The sequence below is a fragment of the Neoarius graeffei genome, chromosome 8 (assembly GCF_027579695.1).
Source record: "Neoarius graeffei isolate fNeoGra1 chromosome 8, fNeoGra1.pri, whole genome shotgun sequence".
Lineage (NCBI taxonomy): Eukaryota > Metazoa > Chordata > Actinopteri > Siluriformes > Ariidae > Neoarius > Neoarius graeffei.
This window is the reverse complement of record NC_083576.1, coordinates 46,717,808-46,741,739: the sequence shown is the minus strand read 5'-3', so window position 1 is coordinate 46,741,739 and position 23,932 is coordinate 46,717,808. Positions and strand designations below refer to the sequence as shown.

General features: G+C 37.8%; 1 protein-coding gene across 1 annotated transcript in view; it reads right to left on the bottom strand.

Moving 5' to 3' along the window:
* Positions 1–23,612, bottom strand: part of itk (IL2 inducible T cell kinase) — a 28,585-nt gene extending 4,973 nt beyond the window's left edge. The window contains exons 1-16 of the mRNA XM_060927696.1: positions 23,362–23,612; positions 22,956–23,060; positions 22,136–22,217; positions 21,902–22,027; positions 21,749–21,786; positions 21,447–21,598; positions 14,624–14,689; positions 14,411–14,465; positions 13,822–13,901; positions 13,510–13,652; positions 11,247–11,321; positions 7,951–8,119; positions 7,127–7,343; positions 6,985–7,049; positions 6,636–6,751; positions 2,541–2,698 (exon numbers count right to left, since the gene is read on the bottom strand). Coding sequence (XP_060783679.1) covers positions 2,541–2,698; positions 6,636–6,751; positions 6,985–7,049; positions 7,127–7,343; positions 7,951–8,119; positions 11,247–11,321; positions 13,510–13,652; positions 13,822–13,901; positions 14,411–14,465; positions 14,624–14,689; positions 21,447–21,598; positions 21,749–21,786; positions 21,902–22,027; positions 22,136–22,217; positions 22,956–23,060; positions 23,362–23,499 — 1,785 coding nt within the window. The 5' untranslated portion in view covers positions 23,500–23,612. The remainder of the gene's footprint in view (positions 1–2,540; positions 2,699–6,635; positions 6,752–6,984; positions 7,050–7,126; positions 7,344–7,950; positions 8,120–11,246; positions 11,322–13,509; positions 13,653–13,821; positions 13,902–14,410; positions 14,466–14,623; positions 14,690–21,446; positions 21,599–21,748; positions 21,787–21,901; positions 22,028–22,135; positions 22,218–22,955; positions 23,061–23,361) is intronic.
* Positions 23,613–23,932: the final 320 nt, after the last annotated feature.

Genomic DNA, 23,932 nt, shown 5'->3' with positions numbered 1-23,932 from the left:
TGGGACGGTATCTCATCTCATCTCATTATCTCTAGCCACTTTATCCTGTCCTACAGGCTCACAGGCAAGCTGGAGCCTATCCCAGCTGACTACGGGCGAAAGGCGGGGTACACCCTGGACAAGTCGCCAGGTCATCACAGGGCTGACACATAGACACAGACAACCATTCACACTCTCATTCACACCTACGGTCAATTTAGAGTCACCAGTTAACCTAACCTGCATGTCTTTGGACTGTGGGGGAAACCGGAGCACCCGGAGGAAACCCATGCGGACACGGGGAGAACATGCAAACTCTGCACAGAAAGGCCCTCGCCGGCCACAGGGCTCGAACCCGGGCCTTCTTGCTGTGAGGCGACAACGCTAACCACTACACCACGTTGGGACGGTATGTTGAAATTAAAATTGAAACTGAAAACAATGATATGTAAATAATCTTTGATCTGTATTGCACTCAAAACAATAGAACAGCACATTATTTGATGTTCTACCTTATGAATTTTATTGTTTTTTCAAAATAAACACTTATTTCAATTTTGGTTCTTGCAACACATTTCAAAAAATGTTGGGACTTTTAAAGTATTTACCACTTTGTAATGTTGCCATTCCTTCTCACAATACTTAAAAGATGTTTAGGGACTGAAGACACCAAGTGATGAAACGTTCCAGGTGTTATTTTGTCTCATTCTTCCTGCAAAAAGGTCTGAAGATTTGAAAAAGTACGGGGTCGTTGTTATCATATTTTTCATTTCAAAATTCACCACACATTCTCTATTGGGGACAGAGGGGATCAGGCACCCTCTTCTTCCGCATCCATTCCTTTGTAATGTGTATAACATGTACAGAAAGTGATTTTGCATTGTCTTGTTTCAGTAATCCTGGAAAAGATGTCATCTTGAAGGCAGCAATATACTTTTCTGCATTCATGCTTCCATACACAGAAGTGTAAGTTACTTTTGCCAAGGGCACTGACACAACATCATACCATGACAGACCCTGGCGTTTGGACTTGTTGGTAACAGTCTGGATGGCCCTTTTCATCTTTGGTCCAGAGCACACAGTGTCCATTTCTTCCAAAAAGGACCTGGAATACTGATTCATCTGACCACAAAACACATTTCCACTGTGTGATGGTCCATATCAGATGCCTCCGAGCCCAGAGAAGTCGGTGGTGCATCTGGACACAATTAATATAAGGCTTTCTTTTTGTACAGTAAAGTTTTAACTGGCATTTGCGGAAGTAACTCTGTATTCTAGTGCTTGACAAAGGTTTGCCAAAGTAATCCCGAGCCCACATGGTTATATCAGCTATAAATGAATGGCAGTTCTTGATGCGGTGTCGTCTGAGGGATTGGAGATCACAGGTGTTCAGCTTAGGCTTGTGCCCTTGCCCTTTACGCACCAAACTTCCAACAGATTCCTTGAATTGTTTAATGATATTATACACTGTAGAGGGTGAAATATCCAAATCCCTTCCTATCTTTCTTTGAGGAACATTGTTTTGAAACATTTCAATAATTTTCTCACACGTTTGTTGACAAACTGGAGATCCTTATCCCGTCTTTGCTCCTCAAAAACTAGGCTTTTCCTGGATACTGATTTTGTACCAAATCATAATTTCAATCACCTGTTTCAAACCACATCATTATTTAAGTGTTTTACCTCATTACTAGCCCTAAATTGCCCCGTCCCAACATTTTTGGAATGTATTGCAGGAAATGCAGGAATGGATGTATATTAACAAATGAAATGAAGCTGACCAGACAAAACATGAAATATCTTTGGTTCATACTGTCTGCGGTGAAATACAAGTCAAAGTATATTTAGAAATGACTGCTTTATTATTTATTTATTTATTGCATTTTCCACACCATCCCAACTTTTTCTGATTTGTGGTTGTAGTAAAATCTACTGATGTAACAAATGTTTCTTTTTGTTTGTTTGTTTTCTTTTGTGTTTAATATTTTTTGGAAATGGGCGGCACGGTGGTGTAGTGGTTAGCGCTGTCGCCTCACAGCAAGAAGGTCCGGGTTCGAGCCCCATGGCCGGCGAGGGCCTTTCTGTGTGGAGTTTGCATGTTCTCCCCGTGTCCGCGTGGGTTTCCTCCGGGTGCTCCGGTTTCCCCCACAGTCCAAAGACATGCAGGTTAGGTTAACTGGTGACTCTAAATTGACCGTAGGTGTGAATGTGAGTGTGAATGGTTGTCTATGTGTCAGCCCTGTGATGACCTGGTGACTTGTCCAGGGTGTACTCCGCCTTTCACCCGTAGTCAGCTGGGATAGGCTCCAGCTTGCCTGCGACCCTGTAGAACAGGATAAAGCGGCTAGAGATAATGAATGAATTAATTTTTTGGAAACATTCAGTAATGTTTTGCTGATACTTGGTGAGCAAACCTTATTATTGTGTTTGACCTAGTTGGACCCCAGTATCTGAACAAAACTTGCTATGTGTGATTTTACTTAAACACGGTATTCTAGGGAATAATTTTGACAGAATAGCAGTGTCAGAATAAAATACATAACAGAAATTTGTTCACATACCTCCTTCCAGCACCAGTGCATTATCTGGTAAACAGGTTCTGGACAGAGTCGGGGTTTCAGTAACCTTAGTCCTGCGTTTAGGGATTCCACCACTTCTGCATTACTTCGGCACTCGTAGGGCAGTCGGCCTTCGCTGAACACCTCCCACATTAACACACCTGAGCCAGAGAATATACCAAAGCGCATCTTTATTTTTGATTATTCTTTTGTTTTTCAGGTTCGACTTAACAATAGATGTACTCACTGATCAATGTGTAAGAGGATCAGTGTGATAAACAGACAGTATGATAAGTGTACATATATTCATTTACAACATCATGACCAATTGTCATAAAATTTCTAATTTAATCAAGCAATTTCAGGACATAAAAACATACGGTTAAGAAAAATTGAATTTCTATCAAAAGGATTTGTTAATATGATTACTGTTAGACTTTTTATGTTTATAAGAAGAGTTTGGTTTAATTAACATTTTGTAATATCATCATTATCATTATTATTCATATCACCATAGAATAATGTTCAAAGCTTTGCTAACTATTTCCGATTTCTTTATTGTATTGTAGTATACCGTGCATTAGGAGATAAAACTAGGTGAAATAAAATAAACAAATTTTAAAAAGCTACAATATGATGTTTTTTTCTCACATTCTTTTCATTAGTAGGCATCAGTGTTGTAATCGAGTCACTGAACCTTGAGTCCGTGTCCAGTCTCGAGTCCCCAGTGTTCAAGTCCGAGTCAAGTCCAAGTCATTAAAGAAAATTTCGAGTCGTGTCCGAGAACAAAACTCCAACCACACCATTTGATGGTGGCTGTTGCTGCCTTTGTGTGAAACCTTTTACAGTGCGCACATGAGAGTCCGCTTGGTGCTGTCTGGAGCATGCCTGAGAGTCTATCTGATGCACGCGCCAAGGAGCGCAAGTGTGACACTCTTGCACAAAATTAGTACAAAAATTAATGTAAATATAAATATCTTACGTCAAATTATTATGGCATGTTGCAAAAAAATAAAGAAAAAATCGGAATCCTCGTCTATTTAATTTTTTAATTTATTAGCTTTTTGCTGGGGCGGCACGGTGGTGTAGTGGTTAGCGCTGTCGCCTCACAGCAAGAAGGTCCTGGGTTCGAGCCCCGGGGCCGGCGAGGGCCTTTCTGTGCGGAGTTTGCATGTTCTCCCCGTGTCCGCGTGGGTTTCCTCCGGGTGCTCCGGTTTCCACCACAGTCCAAAGACATGCAGGTTAGGCTAACTGGTGGCTCTAAATTGACCGTAGGTGTGAATGTGAGTGTGAATGGTTGTCTGTGTCTATGTGTCAGCCCTGTGATGACCTGGCGACTTGTCCAGGGTGTACCCCGCCTTTCGCCCGTAGCCAGCTGGGATAGGCTCCAGCTTGCCTGCGACCCTGTAGAACAGGATAAAGCGGCTACAGATAATGAGATGAGATGAGCTTTTTGCCATAGCAAAATCTATATATGTGCATACATTATGGCTTGGAAACCACTACAGCTTGCGCCAATTACAGTGGCCCCATTGTACAATGTGCATGTCTTTGAACTGTGGGGGAAACTGGAGCACCCGGAGGAAACCCACACAGACATGGGGAGAACATGCAAACTCCACACAGAAAGGCCCCTGTCGGCTGTAAGGTTCGAACCTGGAACCTTCTTGCTGTGACGCGACAGTGATAACCACTACACCACTTTGCCGCCATTTTACTCCAATTTACAAGTCCGAATGCAGTGAATGCACGAGTCCGAGTCCAAGTCATCAGTGCTCAAGTCCAAGTCAAGTCACGAGTCCTTAAAATTAGGGAACGAGTCGGACTTGAATCCAAGTCCTGGACAAGAGTACTACAAGTCCGGTCGGCATATCAGATGCTCACTGGTCGTGCTGTGAAAATTGAGCAGACGCTCATTTAAGTTTCCACATCTGTCATTGCTTAACTCTTGAATATTTTCTATTGTGAATAGAATCATTAAAAAGCTTATAATTGCTGATTTCCAAAGAAATTTATCTCATTAAGAACTGTTCAGTACTTTGGGAGTAACGGCAGGTTGAAGTTGGTACAACAGGGTAAAAACTCTGCTCGTGTGACGTTGGGAAACTGCCGGTGCTTTTTGAGTCAGGCTCTCTCTCTTCTGATCGTTTTCTGACTGGATTACTCGTGAATATCAATCAGATAACTTTTATAGCTATGTTCTGTTGCTCTCACTGTTTCTGATGAAGGATTCAGCAAAATTTTCCGTCTGCTAGTTTTGATGTTATGGTTCATGGGAGATTTTGAACTGAGTTCTCATAACTTTACTTACTTATTTTTTCAAATCAAACTGATTCATGTAAAAAAAAACTATTTTAGAATATAACTGTAGTTGTTTTCATGAAAAATATTGATCTAAGATTGAGATCTTAGTGGTCGGAATGATAGTTTTAAAAATGGAAGACAGAATTGCGAGTGTCAGTTTCAATTCTATTAACTGGAATTGTTTATTGGATGCGGCTCACACAGTGTTTTTGAGGTTAGCCTTGAAAGCTGTGAATATTAATCAAAATAATCATTTATATTGTTTCATGTAAACACTATTCGACCCTACTTGGAAATACAAAGGCCTACAGAGCACAAAAAGAGTATTAGAAATATTATTTTTTTTACGTTTTTATTTTGATAGAGAACGGTAGATGTGAATGACATTCAGTACTTATTTATGCATATTTTATAATTGCATTTGTAATTTGTAATTGTAATTAACAGTGATTTCTCCTTCTTTGTGATGTATAAATGAGAGTTAAGATCAGCTTTATATTGCACAAATAAAGCCATTTGGTGAAACTTTGAAGAAGAGAGTGTACCGATTGAACGTTTTTACATAATTAGCATAATTAAAACTAATTAAATACACATTTGCATAGTGTGTTTTTACTATTTTTTTTGTATTTTACTAATTACTTTGTATTCAGTATACAACCATCTATGTGCCTGCCAATTTCCATGTAAATATCTTGAAAAATATAAAAGTTATTAAGAAAACACATTTGATCTCATTCATTAATGAGACCCATTTTGGACCATGTGATCCTAATGCAGAATATTATGGCAGTTTTCTAAAAATTAAGCCGTTTTTTCAATCTTTGATTCACAGTGTCTTGCAAAAGTATTCATTCCCCTTGGTGTTTGTCCTGTTTTGTTGCATTACAAGCTGGAATTAAAATGGATATTTGGAGGGTTAGCACCATTTGATTTACACAACATGCCTACCACTTTAAAGGTGAAAATTATTGTGACACAAGCAATAATTAAGATGAAAAAACAGAAATCTGGAGTGTGCATAGGTATTCACCCCCTTTCGTATGAAACCCCTAAATAAGAGCTGGTCCAACCCATTCACTTCATAAGTCACATAATTAGTTGATTAAGATCCACCTATAAAGAGTATGTTGTTCTGCATTCAATTCTGAATTCAATGAGAGCAGTTTTAAGCAATTTGGACTGAATTTGAATTTTTGCCTGCTATGCCTATCTTTAGTTTAAAACAAGATACTGCTCACTTATGTATCCCCCCCCACACACTCTCGCTTATATCAGAATGCAAGCAATCAAAGGAATAGGACACTTAACTAAGCTGTCATTTTGAAATAGCATTTTGCTTCTTGAAATACCGTCAAAATCCACCCTATATGTTTCACAAATACATTCAGTCGGTAAACAGGAAGTCGATGTGGGACAGACCTGAAAATGGTATACAGGGCATAGAACCCCAAGCTGAAGCTCAGTACCAAATATTAAGCGGTTGTGATTTGTAGTTGCTGAGAAACGTGTTACAAAAATTTTGTAAATCCATGCTATATGTTCCATAAATACATTCAATCGGTAAACAGAAAGTCGATGAGCGACAGACCTGAAAATGGTATACACGGCATAGAACCCCAAGCTGAAGTTTGATACCCAGTGGCTATGATTTGTGGTTGCTGAGAAAAAGGGTGTTTCGGACAGACGGAGATACGGATGGACGGACAGACAGAGGTAAAAAAACAGTATCTCCCCCCTCCTTTGGAGCAGGGGTATAATACATATGAAACGGTGTCATCATTGTGCTCTCACCAAATGACCACACATCTGACTTGCTGCTGAATTTGTTATATCTGATCACTTCTGGAGAAGACCACTTTACAGGAAATTTGCTGGTGTAGCTGGTGTATTGGTCATCCAGTACGAACCTGCAAGATGACACAACATCAAGAATACCAGGTGTCTAAGAAAGCAGTGGTATTTATTTATTGATTGATTTATTTTGAGAATGAAGAATAATTACAATAACAACAACAATTTGTTATATTTTAACATTTATATAACAATTTGTTATATTTTAACAACAATTTGTTATATTTTAATTACAATAACAACAACAATTTGTTATATTTGTTATATTTATGACATTTTGCTTTCTTACCTGGTCATTCCAAAATCTGAGACTTTCACCACAAGGTCTCCTGAAACCAAACAGTTTCTTGCAGCCTGTAAAGTACATTTTGGAACAAATTTAGATTTCATGATTTCTGAATGATGGGCAATTGTTGGAAACAAAGACTCACCAGGTCTCTGTGAATAAAATTTGAGCTCTCCAGGTAAGCCATTGCTTCACTCACATCTGTACACATGCCCAGCAGAATTTCCTGTGAAACACAACCTTTTCTGGAGCGCAGGAACTCTGTCAAGCAGCCGTTCTCCAGAAACTCAAACACCAGGTACATGGGGGACTGCTGGGTGCACATACCATACAACCTTACCAGCTTTGGATGGGACACTTTCCTGTGGTGCAGGAAGTCATAGTGAACAGAATCAGACAGAAGAAGTAGTAATGTGGTCACAGTGAACAGCACGCAGGTTTCCATAAACAGTGCAGTGTAGCAATCATTTCTGAATGGTTCAGAATTGAACAGAAATCTTAGCTAAGTTGGACATCAACACAGAAAGGCTTCAAGTGTTGAGAGAAAGAGATAAAGTGAAAACGCAAATGAATAACAAGTAATCAAACTCAACATAAACTTTTAAATACAAAACCTTAATGTTTTAATAACAGTTTATCTTGGCAAAAACTAAAAAAACAAAAGTAGAAGATTTCATATTTGCTCAGGAAATTCCACAACAAGGTCAATTTGAATGAGCTGTGGGAGCGTGTTTTTTTTTCTTTTTTCTTAAAGCTTCAATTCCACTTTTTAATTGCAACACTATTGTACTTCTTGTTGGTGTAGGCTCTGGTGAGTTTCCATTTATCACCAACTATTACTGTGATTATTCTGTTAATATGCCATTATTACTAATATGTGGACAAAGCAGTTGAACATTGTTTTCAGCTTCACATTTAATATGTTCTGTGGTGGAAACAGTTGGTGTGAATGACTAAATCGTCACTTACATCATAACCTTTGCCTCCTCTTTAAACTCCTCTTCGGACATGGCCCCTTCGCGGATCGTCTTTACAGCCACCTTCTCACCGCACCACGAGCCCTCCAACACCAGACCAAACTGACCACTTCCCAGCTCTTCCCCGAGAGTCAGGTCCTCCATGTTCAACTCCCACTCCTCTGGAAGGCACAGACACACACAGACTATGAGAGCAAACACTTTTCAGCTTTCACTTATCACTAGAAATCTACAATCTAGACATGAACAATTCACTTAAAAACAAACAAACAAACAAACAAACAAAAAACAAAACATGCAGCATACATTCAAGCATACAAGACAGTAACCCAGTTATGGTATGTTGTGGTATTTTACACCTTAAAGGGATCCTTCAGCGGATTTATACTCAAACTTATTTTAAGTAAAAACAGTTGCAGATTTCAAAAGTCAAACTTTCATTTTCGGAGACAAAATAGTGTTCGAGAAAAATGAATTTTCTCTAAAATGTCAGATGGGCTTCCTGTGGTGGTGATGTATGCGATGACATCATGTAGTGTTCGCTTGGAGCAGCTCAGCTGTTTATAGTCTCTGTTTGCATCGTAGTTTTGCTAGTTTTACAAGTATTTTACTGAATTTATCAGTTTTTAAATAAGTATGCCTCATTGTGTCGCATATAAATGCCACAATGATGCTAAAAAGAAAGCACAAGATGGAAGTTGATTGCATTTCTGCGTCGAAAATGCAAAGCAATCAGCTGTGGCAAAGTGTCACCGACAGAAACTACATCAGACATGAGACCTCACACTGCAAAATTTTTTTACATGATGTACAGATAGTGTGTGTGGCAATGTGTGTGTTGTGTGTGTGACAGTGTGTGTGGCAGTGTGTGTGGCTATGCGCTCTGAAATCTTGGTTCTAAATGGCTCAACTTGCAGCTTGACATAACACTTTGGGGTCTAAAATCTTTTTTATATGACCTACATGGCACTGGGTAGATTAACAGAGAGCACAGCATGATTTAAAACAGAGATTTTAGAGTGTGAGGCGTACAGCGTGATATGACACTAAGATTTCCTCCTGAAACTCCATTCATTTGAATGGGGGGAAAATGAATGGAAGTGAATGGGGGGAAAAGGGGATGAGCAAAAAGAAAGGAAAATATGAGTGTGGGTCAGAACTGATTGCATGTACTGTATGTATTGGGGGAGCTGGTCTAAGGTATCACATGAAGTTTGTTGGGTCTCCGATGAAGCGTGTCCAAGCAGGACAGTTCGATTCCTGAGCCCCATTTATTCTCTATGGGAAAAAAATGATAGGAAAACAAGAACAAGAGAACAGGTGCATTGATCCAAAAGCTGTATACAAGCACACTACACCGGTTCAGGATGCTTCAGCTCATGTAAAAAAAGATTTTAGAGCATGAAGCGTAATGTCGTGCTGCAAGTTGAGCCAGTTTATACTGAGATTTTAGAGCATGCAGCCACACACAGTATTTGTTAAACACACTACGTACAGTACACACCCCTGGTGAAAATCTTTCAAGGATCTTCAAGGATCCATCAAGTTCTTTGAGAGGGTTGTTGAGGATCCTGTTGAGAATCTCAACAAAGATCCTCAAAAGATCTTCAAGGATCTTTAAAATTCTTGGCAAGATCTTCAAGATCTACAAAGAGCTTTTAACTTCTTGCCAAAATCTTCAAGGATCTTCAATTTTCTTGCCAAGATCTTCAAGGATCTTCAGTTTTCTTGGCAAGCTCTTCAGGGATCTACAAAGATCTTTTAACTTCTTACCAAGCTCTTCAAGGATCTTCAATTTTCTTGCCAAGATCTTCAAGGATCTTTGAAATTTTTGACAAGATCTACAAGAATCTTAAAAAAACAAAAACCACATTCAATTCCAAACAAAAAAATTCTTTATTGATACTATCATAACATATACACTGACATTTCCAGAAGTCAGTTGATTGACCAAGAGATCCTTTCAAGAGCTTTGAACCTTGAAAATCATGAAAGATTCTTTCAAAGATCGTTTTAAGATGTTGGTTATTCAGAATTCCTTGGTATATCCTTATCCAATTATTCTGATTCATAATTATTTAAGTTTCTATCTATTTCTATCCTTGCCAATTCTGCTGAATTAAGATAATTTAAAAAACTGAAAGATCCTTATTAGATCCTTGAGGATCTTAAAGGATCCCCACAAACCTTGACAAGGATCCTTACAAGATCCTGATTAAATCCTTGAGGATTCCAGTTAAGATCTTTATAAGATCTTGAAATTGATCCTTCTAAGATCTTTGAAAGATCCTTGTTGAATCCTTGAGGATCTTAAAGGATCCTTGCAAAGATCTTTGTGGGGATTATTATGAGGATCTTTGTAGGGCCCTTGAAAGATCTTTGCCTAATCCTTGAGGATCTTTACAAATGATTTTACATATGAAGATCTTTGAAGATCGTTCTAACATCCTTTAAGGATCCTATAAAGATCCTTATCTTTAAGGATCTTTGGCAGGTCTTTGACAATCCTCATGGATCCTTAAAGATCCTGTGAGGTTTTTGACCAGGGCCACACACAAACACACTATCTGTAGATCATGTAAAAAAAGATTTTGCAGTGTGAGGTCTCATGTCTGATCCAGTTTCTGTCAGTGATGCTTTGCCATAACTGAGCAAGCACACTTTGCATTTTCTCTGCAGAAATGCAGTCTAGTTCCAGCTTGTGCTTTCTTTTTAGCATCATTGTGGTATTTATATGCTACACGGTGAGGCATATTTATTTAAAAACTGATAAATTCGGTAAAAAAAAACTTCTAAAACTAGCAAAACTACAATGCAAACAGAGAATATAAATTGCTGAGTTGCTCCAAGCGAACACTACATGACGTCATCGCATACGCCACCACTGCAGAAAGCCATAGGACATTTTAAAGAAAATTATTTTTTCTCAAACACTATTTGGTCTCCAAAAATGAAAGTTAGATTTTTGAAATCTATGACTAATTTTACATAAAATAAGTTTGAGAATAAATCCGCTGGGGGATCCCTTTAAATTACATTCAGTGATGAAATACTATGTTTTAAATAGACTTGTTAAGATAATTGCTCTTAGCCCTCAATATTTTATACTGACTATGAAAACAATGCAGAAATACCACTTTTGGTTTGTGATTTACATTTTTTCTTAAAAAAATAAATCCCCGTTTCAGTATCTTGGAGTATACTTCTATTCATACATATTTCTATTTTTTTACTGTTAAATTAAGAATTTAAAGAAGTTACATTAATTAAGAAATTAGGAATCACTACCTGATGCAAGGTCCTCAATCCTGGAAGAATTCCCTTGATCTCGGGAGACACAGTGCCTCAGTCGTGTTATTAAACCTACCAGCCATGACAAGCACATTACAACACATTTATAGGCTGTAGCTGTCTCTCATTCATGCCATTAAACAGCATCTGAACATGTCAAACACATTTTCTGAACAGAACTAACTATATTTGCTACAAATATGACATTTTTTTGTTTTTGGTCAGTTTGTAAAAACTGATCAGACTCTGCCGTGTTGCGAAAGTGCTTTGGATAAAAGCATCTCCTAAGTGAATGACTAAATGCAACTGTACACAAAATCATAATAGAGCGGCAGCTACAAATATCGACAGTCCATAATTATCGACACCTTTTCTGATTTCTCATTCATTCTCATTATCTCTAGCTGCTTTATCCTGTTCTACAGGGTCGCAGGCAAGCTGGAGCCTATCCCAGCTGACTACGGGCGAAAGGCGGGGTACACCCTGGACAAGTCGCCAGGTCATCACAGGGCTGACACATAGACACAGACAACCATTCACACTCACATTCACACCTACGGTCAATTTAGAGTCACCAGTTAACCTAACCTGCATGTCTTTGGACTGTGGGGGAAACCGGAGCATCCGGAGGAAACCCACGCGGACACGGGGAGAACATGCAAACTCCACACAGAAAGGCCCTCGCCGGCCACGGGGCTCGAACCCAGGACCTTCTTGCTGTGAGGCGACAGCGCTAACCACTACACCACCATGCCACCCCCTTTTCTGATTTACCAATAAAAAACAATTTTCCAAAGGTAAGTTTCAGTTACAACAGTTATTATTGGTTAATTAATCAACTGGAAGACCCGCCTCGCCCTTTGATCTTGTCATCTGATGACACAGCTCTTTACCTGAGATGGAATTTTTTTCACGTGATCAGCAATTTGAGGAAAACCCGGACGTTATCATCGCAGGTAAGCATGGTGGAAAGATCATGGACATGTTTTTACTTCTCAAATTCACCGTATTTCATGATCTCTTTGTTGAAACGTACTTTGTTTCTTACTCTTTCATTTGACAGTCACCATTTTGTATCTAAACGTGCGTTTGAGAATCACGTGAGGTGTCGATAATAGTGATCACTTTCACCGGTGTCCACCATTATTGACACCCTGTGGAATTAAGTGATATTTAAAACTGTTATTGATCGATCTTTGTGTAACATTGTTAAATTAGATGAAGTACTTAAAAAAAAGTGCTGTGATTTATAATATTTTTTTTTCCTGATTCATAACAGAATGGAATGTTTATAGGGTATTTGGAATCCTATTGCAATAAATAGAATTAGACCAGAATTAAATTCCTAGCATATAAAAAATTACATGCTTGAAATATTCAGAAAAATCTCTTTTTTGCAGGTTGTTGTAAATATCTACCACATTTCAATATCAGTAGACATTTGATATTTTTAGATGTAAATTTAAAATCTCAATAAAAAAAATCACTTGTTTAAAAATACTGAAGCTTCACCAATCTGAATCTAATTGCAACAAATTAGAGCATTATTTGAATTATTGGTAAACTACAAAACTAAAAATTAATACAAACAAAATGTGATCTACGAAAATACTTTGAAAGTGGGTAGAAAGTGGAACAAAAAGATTTTCTGACACAGGTTCAACATTATCAGTTCATTTGTTTACAAACATTACAATTACTTCTTCATTTATGTAAACACCGACATCGATATATTTATATAAAATATATTTTGGACTAAATATACAGTAAGTCTGTGTAAAACAAGTTTTAAATGTTTTGTTAACTTAATACCACATACCAATTATTATTTTTATAAATAATCATCTGGGTGTCGATGATTGTAAAACGGTGTTGATAACTGTGGACAAAGGTGTCGATAACTGTGGAACGGTGTCACGTGATCCGATACACTAAGTAATCAGGAATCAACTCATTTTTCCCTGGTGGAAGTTTGAGTAATTATTCATGCACAATTTACGTATTGAAAGTCTTTTCTACTTTTGCAACGGCCAAAACATCGTTAAGGTGTCGATAATCGTAGCCGCCACTCTAGCAAATCTCTTCTTGTAGATCTAAATTGATTGAGTAAATTGATTTATCTAATGAAAATGATTTAAGGTCTTGTAATTCTATGACTGACCAAGCTGCCATGGAAAACGCTATCATTTAGAGGCCGAGTTTCCGAGCGAATGTTTCCCGGCACTTTCTAACTCAGTATGACAGGATATTTGGAGCTCACCTGCTGCATTGTGTTGGTGATAATAAATGAGCTCTGGGATGGTGCTGAATAAATATTTTTCAGCCAAGTAAAATTTGGGCTCTTCATCTTCTGTCTCTCTGATCTTATAATGCTTGACCCTTGGATATTTTTCCCCATTTGACCTGCAGAAATGTTAGATTGAAGAGCTATTTGAAGAGTTACAGGACAACGATGGCAATGATTCGAAAGCAGTCTGAGAGAACTATTGTATTGCAGAACGTGAATAATATAAATGGGCAGACTGAAACACACACTGAAATAACAGTTTAGTCTTGTAATATTGTGATTTACCCAGGGGCTTTGGTAAATACAGACACTGTATAAACTCCTGCACGCCGGGAGTCACGCACCATGAAAGCCCCCTCCTTATCCTAATAACATAAGAATACAAATATCAGGAATAGATTACACTGATTTTTTTTTTTTGCTTTTAAATACAAATCCTGTGTGCAGTAAAATGTCTGTGTTAGTTGCTCATTAAAAGTTGTTGGTGAGTTCAAACACAGTACAGTACAGATACTAAAACTGTAACTGCATATAAGTATAAAATTGCCTGTCTTCACATTCAAACTCGAGCATGTGATGCAACTCTGACAGGAAACCTCACAGCCACACTGGTTTAAAGGTTTTGGATTTCTGTTTGAACCCTACATGCACACTCTGCAGCTGCAACGACTGCAGGCTTGCAGAAAGCCCAAAAAAGAAAGAAAAAAAAAGCTCCTCGCTGGTGACAAAATTACCCAATAGCAGCTGCACACTGCGAAAAAACTATTTCAGACAATAACATCATTTACTTTCATTTGATCAAGTTGGTTTGTGTAAAATTTGAAAAAAAAAAGACCAACAATATAATTTTGTTTTGCAATTTTTGTGTATTTACCACTGCAATTAATAATTCTTCAGCTTCGGTCCGGGTTATATCTTTGTTATACCATCTATAAGAGAAACAAGAGAAGTAATTCATCAGGAATAGATTTTTCAATCTGTGACATATATGTATAAGCCAAGAATCAAAACAGGGTTGTGATAAAATATTTCATCATGAATATTTCAATATTTAGATATGGTTTTATGCATGTGACATCATTCTTACTTAAAGTACTCAATGTTGTTTGAAGGTTTCTCTTTAACATAAATGCAAGGCACAGTTCCAACATTTCTATGAGGAAAAAGAGAAAAAATAAATAAAGATAGGAAAGGGGAGGACAGGTTTTTGGACACAGTGACATCTGGCTCAAGAGGTACACATCAAATACAAACGTCATTACTTTCAGACCTGCTTATTCTCAGGTTTCAATAAACGTTGAGAGAGAGATGTGAAATTGTGGTTTAGTCCAATGACATGAAATTATATGTATTGATTTGTCTTGTAGACTTTTACTTCCATCACACTGAAACCAAATAACAATGAATAACTTCTCAGTTCAGCTCACTGACAAGGAAGTTGCTTTATTTCCCAGTGCTGATTTGATTATGATCTCTCTCTCTCTCTCTCTCTCTCTCTCTCTCTCTATATATATATATATATATATATATATATATATATATATATATATATATATATATATATATAATGTATATGTGTGTATATATATATATACATACAGTGGGGCAAAAAAGTATTTAGTCAGTCACCAATTGTGCAAGTTCTCCCACTTAAAAAGATGAGAGAGGCCTGTAATTTTCATCATAGGTATACCTCAACTATGAGAGACAAAATGAAAAAAAAAATCCAGAAAATCACATTGTCTGATTTTTAAAGAATTTATTTGCAAATTATGGTGGAAAATAAGTATTTGGTCAATAACAAAAGTTCATCTCAATACTTTGTTATATACCCTTTGTTGGCAATGACAGAGGTCAAACGTTTTCTGTAAGTCTTCACAAGGTTTTCACACACTGTTGCTGGTATTTTGGCCCATTCCTCCATGCAGATCTCCTCTAGAGCAGTGATGTTTTGGGGCTGTCGCTGGGCAACACGGACTTTCAACTCCCTCCAAAGATTTTCTATGGGGTTGAGATCTGGAGACTGGCTAGGCCACTCCAGGACCTTGAAATGCTTCTTACGAAGCCACTCCTTCGTTGCCCGGGCGGTGTGTTTGGGATCATTGTCATGCTGAAAGACCCAGCCATGTTTCATCTTCAATGCCCTTGCTGATGGAAGGAGGTTTTCACTCAAAATCTCATGATACATGGCCCCATTCATTCTTTCCTTTACACGGATCAGTCGTCCTGGTCCCTTTGCAGAAAAACAGCCCCAAAGCATGATGTTTCCACCCCCATGCTTCACAGTAGGTATGGTGTTCTTTGGATGCACCTCAGCATTCTTTCTCCTCCAAACACGACAAGTTGAGTTTTTACCAAAAAGTTCTATTTTGGTTTCATCTGACCATATGACATTCTCCCAATCCTCTTCTGGATCATCCAAATGCTCTCTAGCAAACTTCAGATGGGCCTGGACATGTACTGGCTTAAGCAGGGGGACACGTCTGGCACTGCAGGATTAGAGTCCCTGGCAGCGTAGTGTGTTACTGATGGTAGCCTTTGTTACTTTGGTCCCAGCTCTCTGCAGGTCATTCACTAGGTCCCCCCGTGTGGTTCTGGGATTTTTGCTCACCGTTCTTGTGATCATTTTGACCTCACGGGGTGAGATCTTGCGTGGAGCCCCAGCTCGAGGGAGATTATCAGTGGTCTTGTATGTCTTCCATTTTCTAATAATTGCTCCCACAGTTGATTTCTTCACACCAAGCTGCTTACCTATTGCAGATTCAGTCTTCCCAGCCTGGTGCAGGTCTACAATTTTGTTTCTGGTGTCCTTTGACAGCTCTTTGGTCTTGGCCATAGTGGAGTTTGGAGTGTGACTGTTTGAGGTTGTGGACAGGTGTCTTTTATACTGATAACGAGTTCAAACAGGTGCCATTAATACAGGTAACAAGTGGAGGACAGAGGAGCCTCTTAAAGAAGAAGTTACAGGTCTGTGAGAGCCAGAAATCTTGCTTGTTTGTAGGTGACCAAATACTTATTTTACCGAGGAATTTACCAATTAATTCATTAAAAATCCTACAATGTGATTTCCTGCATCCTTTCCCCCATTCTGTCTCTCATAGTTGAAGTGTACCTATGATGAAAATTACAGGCCTCTCTCATCTTTTTAAGTGGGAGAACTTGCACAATTGGTGGCTGACTAAATACTTTTTTGCCCCACTGTATATATATATATATATATATATATATATATATATATATATATACAGGGTGCGATTTGTCAAAAAAACTGAAGGGGGGATTTTTTTTTTAAATCATGAAACGTCACAAAATTAAGGTAACAATAGGCTAACAGCTCAGTAACATCCGATGACATCAAATGAATAACACTAAATGAAAACGAACACTAAACCAGAGATAGTAAATTCATCTTCCTATCTCTCTGACTAAATACACGAACACTAACACACAACAAAGTTCGCATTGCTTGTCGCATTGCTGTGATGTTTCTCTCCCTCTGGATTAAATGGACAGTGACTCGAAAATCACTAAAATACATGAATACTAAATGAACAGTTTGCTTTGATGGCGCAGTTCACATTGTGCGCAGCTTTCCGATTTAAACTGTTTTTTTTCTCATCCTTATACTTCCTGTTTCATGGACTGTAACGGATTTGCTTATTTAGTAATTTTAATACAGAATTTACTTTGAAATTATAATCAGACACTCCAACGCCCCCCCTAAAAAAAAAAATCGGCCGTGAAAAAGGCAGCATCCGTCAAAAGGCGCGCTGTTTGCATCCCTGCAGATACATTGATACATTGTAGATAATAACAATATCTTTGCGTTCTATAAGAACGCAAAGATATTGTTATTATCTACAATGTATCTATTTGCTGGGGATGTTCATGAACATCAAAGCTGCCACTTCGGGTCATTTTGAAAGTAAGTGCAATGTAGACCATAGAAAACTGTGTCACAACATGCCTGTCATGTCAACTTTTTTTTTGGTTTGTTTGTTTTATTGACGGGGTTGTCCCCGAGGATTTTTTTTCAGCAGAGATAAAATCCAGAGGGGGGGATGATCCCCCCCAGCAAATCGCACCCAGTATATATATATGAGAGAGAGAGAGAGAGAGAGAGAGAGAGAGAGAGAAGTGGCTACAATTATCGACAGTCCATAATTATCAACACCTTTTCAGATATACCAATAAAAAACAATTCTACAAAGGTGAGTTTCAGTTACAACAGTTATTACTAGTTAATTAATCAACTGGAAGACCCCCCTCGGCCTTTGATCTTGTCGTCTGATGACACAGCTCGTTACCTGAGATGGAATTTTTTTCAGCACGATCAGCAATTTGAGGAAAACCTGGACGTTATCATCGCAGGTAAGCATGGTGGAAAGATCATGGACATGTTTTACTGATCAAATTCACCGATATTTCATGATCTCCTTATGAAAACCTACTTCGTTTCTGACTTTTTCATTTGACAGTCACAATTTTGTATCTAAGCGCGCGTTTGAGAAGTCACGTGAGGTGTCGATAAGAAGAAGAAGAAACCTTTATTCATCACATGCACACTTCAAGCACAGTGAAATTCATCCTCTGCATTTAACCCATCTTAAGCAGTGAACACACACACACTCAGAGCAGTGGCACGCCAATGTGCCCGGGGAGCAGTCAGGGGTTCGGTACCTTGCTCAAGGGCACCTCAGCCCAAGGCCGCCCCACGTCAACCTAGCCGCATGTCTTTGGACTGTGGGGGAAACCGGAGCACCCGGAGGAAACCCATGCAGATATGGGGAGAACATGCAAACTCCACACAGAAAAGCCCTCGCCGGCTGCTGGGTTCGAACCTGGACCTTCTTGGTGTGAGGTGACTGTGCTAACCACTACACCACCGTGCCACCCAAAAAAACAGTGGTAACAGTGATCACTTTCACCGGTGTCCACCATTATCGACACCCTGTGGAATTAAGTGACATTTACAACTGTTATGGATTGATCTTTGTGTAACATTGACGAAGTAGATGAAGTACTTTAAAAAATAAAAGTGCTGTGATTTAAAATAATTTTTTTCTGATTCATAACAGAATGGGATGTTTATAGAGTATTTGGAATCCTATTGCAATAAATAGAATTAGACCAGAATTAAATTCCTAGCATATAAAAAATTACATGCTTGAAATATTCACATTTTTCTGTTCCATTCAGATTTTTTTTTTGCAATTTGTTCTAAATATCTACCACGTATTACAATATCAGTAGACAGTTTATATTTTGTCTCAAGGAATGACATGCGACCTTTGACCTGGATTTTCATGTGGTTACAATGTCAATCGCCTGTTGACATTTATTGGTAAACTACAAAACTAGAAATTAATACAAACAATGACGAATGATTAACAAAATGTGATCTAGGAAAATACTTCGAAAGTGGGTAGAAAGTGGAACAAAAAGATTTTCTGACACAGGTTCAACATTATCAGTTCATTTGTTTACAAACATTAGAATTACTTCCTCATTTATGTAAACACTGACATTGATATATTTATATAAAATATATTTTTGACTAAATATAAGTCTATGTAAAACAAATTTTATATAAAAACTATGTTTTGTTAACTTAATACCACATACCGATGATTTAAAAAAAATAATAATCTGGGTGTCGATAATTGTTGACAAAGGTGCCGATAATTGTGGAATGGTGTCACGTGATCTGGTACACTAAGTAATCAGGAATCAACTCTTTTTTTTTCCAGTGGAAGTTTGAGTGCACAATTTACATATTGAAAGTCTTTTCTACTTTTTCAAAGGCCAAAAGATCATTAAGGTGTCGATAATTGTAGCCGCCGCTCTCTCTATATGTATATATATAACTAGTTAAATATCAAGCTCCTTTAAAGGAATTCTCCAACACCTTTTCAACTTAATATCATAATTAATCTCCTATTTAATCTAATAAGTGTACCTCATGTCTAGGGCATCTGTGATTACCACAGACAAGAAGTTCAACATGTTTCCCTGTCATGAAAAACAGAAAAGCCGTTTACTCAAAACTCAGCTATAATAAAACTCTAAGAGCAGTTACTGATGAGTCAATACAGTTAATTCAGCTCGAAATCCATGTAACATCCTTTGAGTGAGTGAACGAGTGAGTGAACATTTCTTCGGGGAAACTCTGTGATTATGCAAGTCTGAACTGTTTGATCATGTGTGAATGAGGCAAAACCTTTGGGAAAGTTACTAAGTTTTAAAGTTGGATGAAAATCCAGAAGAACAGCTTTCATAAAACATGTTCAAATGGTTTTCTCATTCAACTGTTAAAGTTTAATAGCTGTAGTTTTGAGTTTTGCGTTTTATCTATGCTTCATGCTTGTCGTAGTCACACATATGCTCCAGATGAGGACAGAGATTAGGTTGAAAAGCACTGCAGAATTCCTTTAAAGGCAAAACGTGTATTTTCTTTGCATATTCAGCTAATAAGCTTGAACATTTTATTGCTTATTGTAAAAAAATAAAAATAAAAAAATAAATTACAGAGCACTCCATTTTGAAAGAGCTTGCCCATTTCCCAATATAGACATGAAGAGAAATACTCTGAAGAAACATGTGCCGAAACTCTGCCGTAGTTCCTGCTTTAGGGTCACCACAAATAAAATCACCTTTACTAAGCTATAGAAGCAAAAGTGCAAGAGCTCTTTGACATATTGCTTCATCTTGGTGTAAATATGCTTCACTTCTTGATTGGGAAAGATTGTCGAAATGAAAAAATAATGGTTGCAATGTGAATATATGAATTTGTATGTTAATATGAAAGTGAACTTCTTACATTTTATTTGTTCATAAATATTTTCGTTATAAGAATGAAAAGGTGGCAAACTGTATTACTGCTGATCAGGCAGGAAAGCTGATCAGAAATCAGTATCAGGCTACAAACACAATTCACTAACGATGCTGTGGGAGCCTTATGGCCCACATAAAACACCATAGGCAAGAACATCAGCCAGTGGTCTGGTTTTTTTTTCTGTACAATTTAAAAAAAGTTTTTAAATGATTAAAAATGTGACAAAAGCAAAACAACAACAACAAAAAAAACCCAACAATCACCCCCAGCCCTGTAATCTCAACACCTTAATAGATTTAAAAGCCTCTTAACCACTACAGATTCAGGAAAGAGGCAAGAATTCAATGAAAGTTTTTACAAGTTTGACACTGTCGAGACACGCTTCTAAAAATTCACCAGGAAAACGCTTTCAGAAAACATAATCTAATCAAATACAAACACAATGTGATCTGTTAAAAAAAAGAAAATCTTGCAGATTTACTTCAGGAAAACACCAAATTGTTTTGTCCAAATTGAATATATCTATTTTGTTTTTTGATTTGTTTCCTCTGGAGATCTTTTTGAAATCAGCTATAAGCTCTTGGGGATATTCAGGATGTTTAACTCTAGCAAACTGGAATATAGCAATGTAAATAATAATAATAATAATAATAATAATAATAATAATAATAATAATAATAATAATAATAATAATTTCAATTTATATAGCACCTTTCACAAACCCAAGGACGCTTTGCACAGGAGTTACCAAAAAAAAAATTAATAATAATAAAGCCACACTACGAAGAATAGTGTGAGGTAAAGAGAAAAGTTTTCAAGTTAGCTTTGAAGGAATAACTTCAAATAACTATGCTGTTATTATTATTATTATTATTATTATTATTATTATTATTATTATTATTAGGAACTGCATCATTGCTGATGGACAAATGATTTGGGTTTAGGAAAGTAAGCATAGGCAGGTCCTTAACAATGAATGTTTTCCAACTGAGACATCCATCGTTAAAAAAAACCCAAAACAAAACACGAGACAGACATGATAGAGGAATTGTATCTGTTACTGTTGCATATTTACCCATCTTTATCTCTGACGGTCCACCAGTTGGGCTCAGAACAGTCTACTACGATGTATTCTTCATCTTTGTGCAGTGGGATGTCTGTGTCTTCTTGAGGGATAAAGTTCTTCAGAGCCACAACAATTCGCGTTTCTGGGTCAGAGAATGGTGGCTGTGGGACGGAGGGGGAAAAAAAGGCAGAGAAATAATTCAGACTAGTAATCACAACGACTTTATTTGTCTCAAAAGAGCAAAAGCTCCATCTACAAAGTAAACATCACAGAGAAAAGAGAAAACGAATTACATTTGATGTTTGACTAACCTCTGGGTCTGGTGTTGGAGGCAAAGGTTTTTTGGACGCTGTTTTGAGAAAGGACACATTTGGAGAACATTTCGAATAAGCCTTATTTCTTACAAGTATATGATTATTGTGCAAACATAGTCTGATTTTCAAAGCAGCCGTGTTTTATTGTACCGCATCCACTTGGATAATAGTCACTGCATCCGGATGCCAACTTATCTGTCCTGTTACAGCACCTCCATCTTCCCTCTCCCCAGAAATCAGGATGGTAGTTGAAAGCGAGGTTGTTGCCTTTTGTCTCTTCATACAAAAATAAGATATTAAAAAATATTATACCAAATCTTTTTTTTTTTTAAATGTCATACAAGTTTTGTTTCTTTTATGTTACGGTCTGAAACAGCTTCTCACCCTCTTTAAGAGCTCTGACCCATTTTAGTCTGCAGTCGTTGTCTGGTGCAAACACATAAAGGTAGTAGTTATCATAGACAACCTGGAAGTAGAAGAAAAAGCAATGCGTTTTTTATTTTATTTTTATTTTTCATATATACATTCACACAAAAACTGGGGCGGCACGGTGGTGTAGTGGTTAGCGCTGTCGCCTCACAGCAAGGAGGTCCGGGTTCGAGCCCCGTGGCCGGCGAGGGCCTTTCTGTGCGGAGTTTGCATGTTCTCCCCGTGTCCACGTGGGTTTCCTCCGGGTGCTCCGGTTTCCCCCAAAGACATGCAGGTTAGGTTAACTGGTGACTCTAAATTGACCGTAGGTGTGAATGTGAGTGTGAATGGTTGTCTGTGTCTATGTGTCAGGCCTGTGATGACCTGGCGACTTGTCCAGGGTGTACCCCGCCTTTCGCCCGTAGTCAGCTGGGATAGGCTCCAGCTTGCCTGCGACCCTGTAGAACAGGATAAAAGTGGCTAGAGATAATGAGATGAGATGAGACACAAAAACTGAATGTGGCCAGGAATAATAAATAGATAGTAAGTTTTTTGCCCTTCATTTTTTATATATAAAATATTTATATATAAAATTTTGTTTTTCTTTATGTTGCTGTACTGAATGTGACACTATACAAGCTGAACATGAGTCTTCAACAAAAAGGGGAAATGGGATTATTTATTCATTCCTCTCTTAGCACAACATTAATCCACTTTCACAACACTGAATTATTTATATTATCAGCATTGATTTTCCTCACAAATGCTATGATACAAAGTTTTACAGCACTCTCACCTGGAAAGGATATTTGTATTCACAGGGTATGGGAAGGTCACTGCGTACAATCTCGACACACTTAATCCGGGAAAGTTCAATGCAGCCTTTCTGAATGGGCTTTTTCTAAAACACCACCAAAAATGTGACATTAATTTTTTTTAATGATTCTGGCCATGATATCACATGCCATGACTTTACAGACATGCTCGACAAAATAACTGCCAGTTTCAAGTTTCTAACTTTAACTGAGAGTATATTAAGGCAGTAGGTCCTGTGTATAAACACAGAAAAGCACACACAGGACTATAATTTTAATACAAATCAGTGAGATCACGTATGCCATAATGATAAATACATACTTTACGAAATGTTTAATAAAGCTCAATATGCTGTCAGAAAAAAAAATATATGAGCATTTACTCACCCCAGGGCGACGTTCAGAGTAGGTTAGATCCTCAGTGTTGAGCACAAAATATCTCTCCTTATAATTGCAAGGGGACGTTCTTCGCTTCTGCTGAGATTTCTTGTATAAAATTCCTTTCAAAATAACTCGTGGGTACATGTTAAATTGTTAGAGGAACACTGCTGAGCTTGAGGCATACTGCTGTAAACTGTAAAGTCTGTTTTAGTAATCAGTTCAGATGTGAACTTGCATCATGAGGTGTGGGTTTCCGGTGAAAACATGCACTGCATGAACTATTTCCTCTCGCAATGAAATGTGACAGTGCGTAGACGCCCGCCCGCACTCACCCACCCACACACACATTATATATATCTACAACCCCGATTCCAAAAAAGTTGGGACAAAGTACAAATTGTAAATAAAAACGGAATGCAATGATGTGGAAGTTTCAAAATTCCATATCTTATTCAGAATAGAACATAGATGACATATCAAATGTTTAAACTGAGAAAATGTGTCATTTAAAGAGAAAAATGAGGTGATTTTAAATTTCATGACAACAACACATCTCAAAAAAGTTGGGACAAGGCCA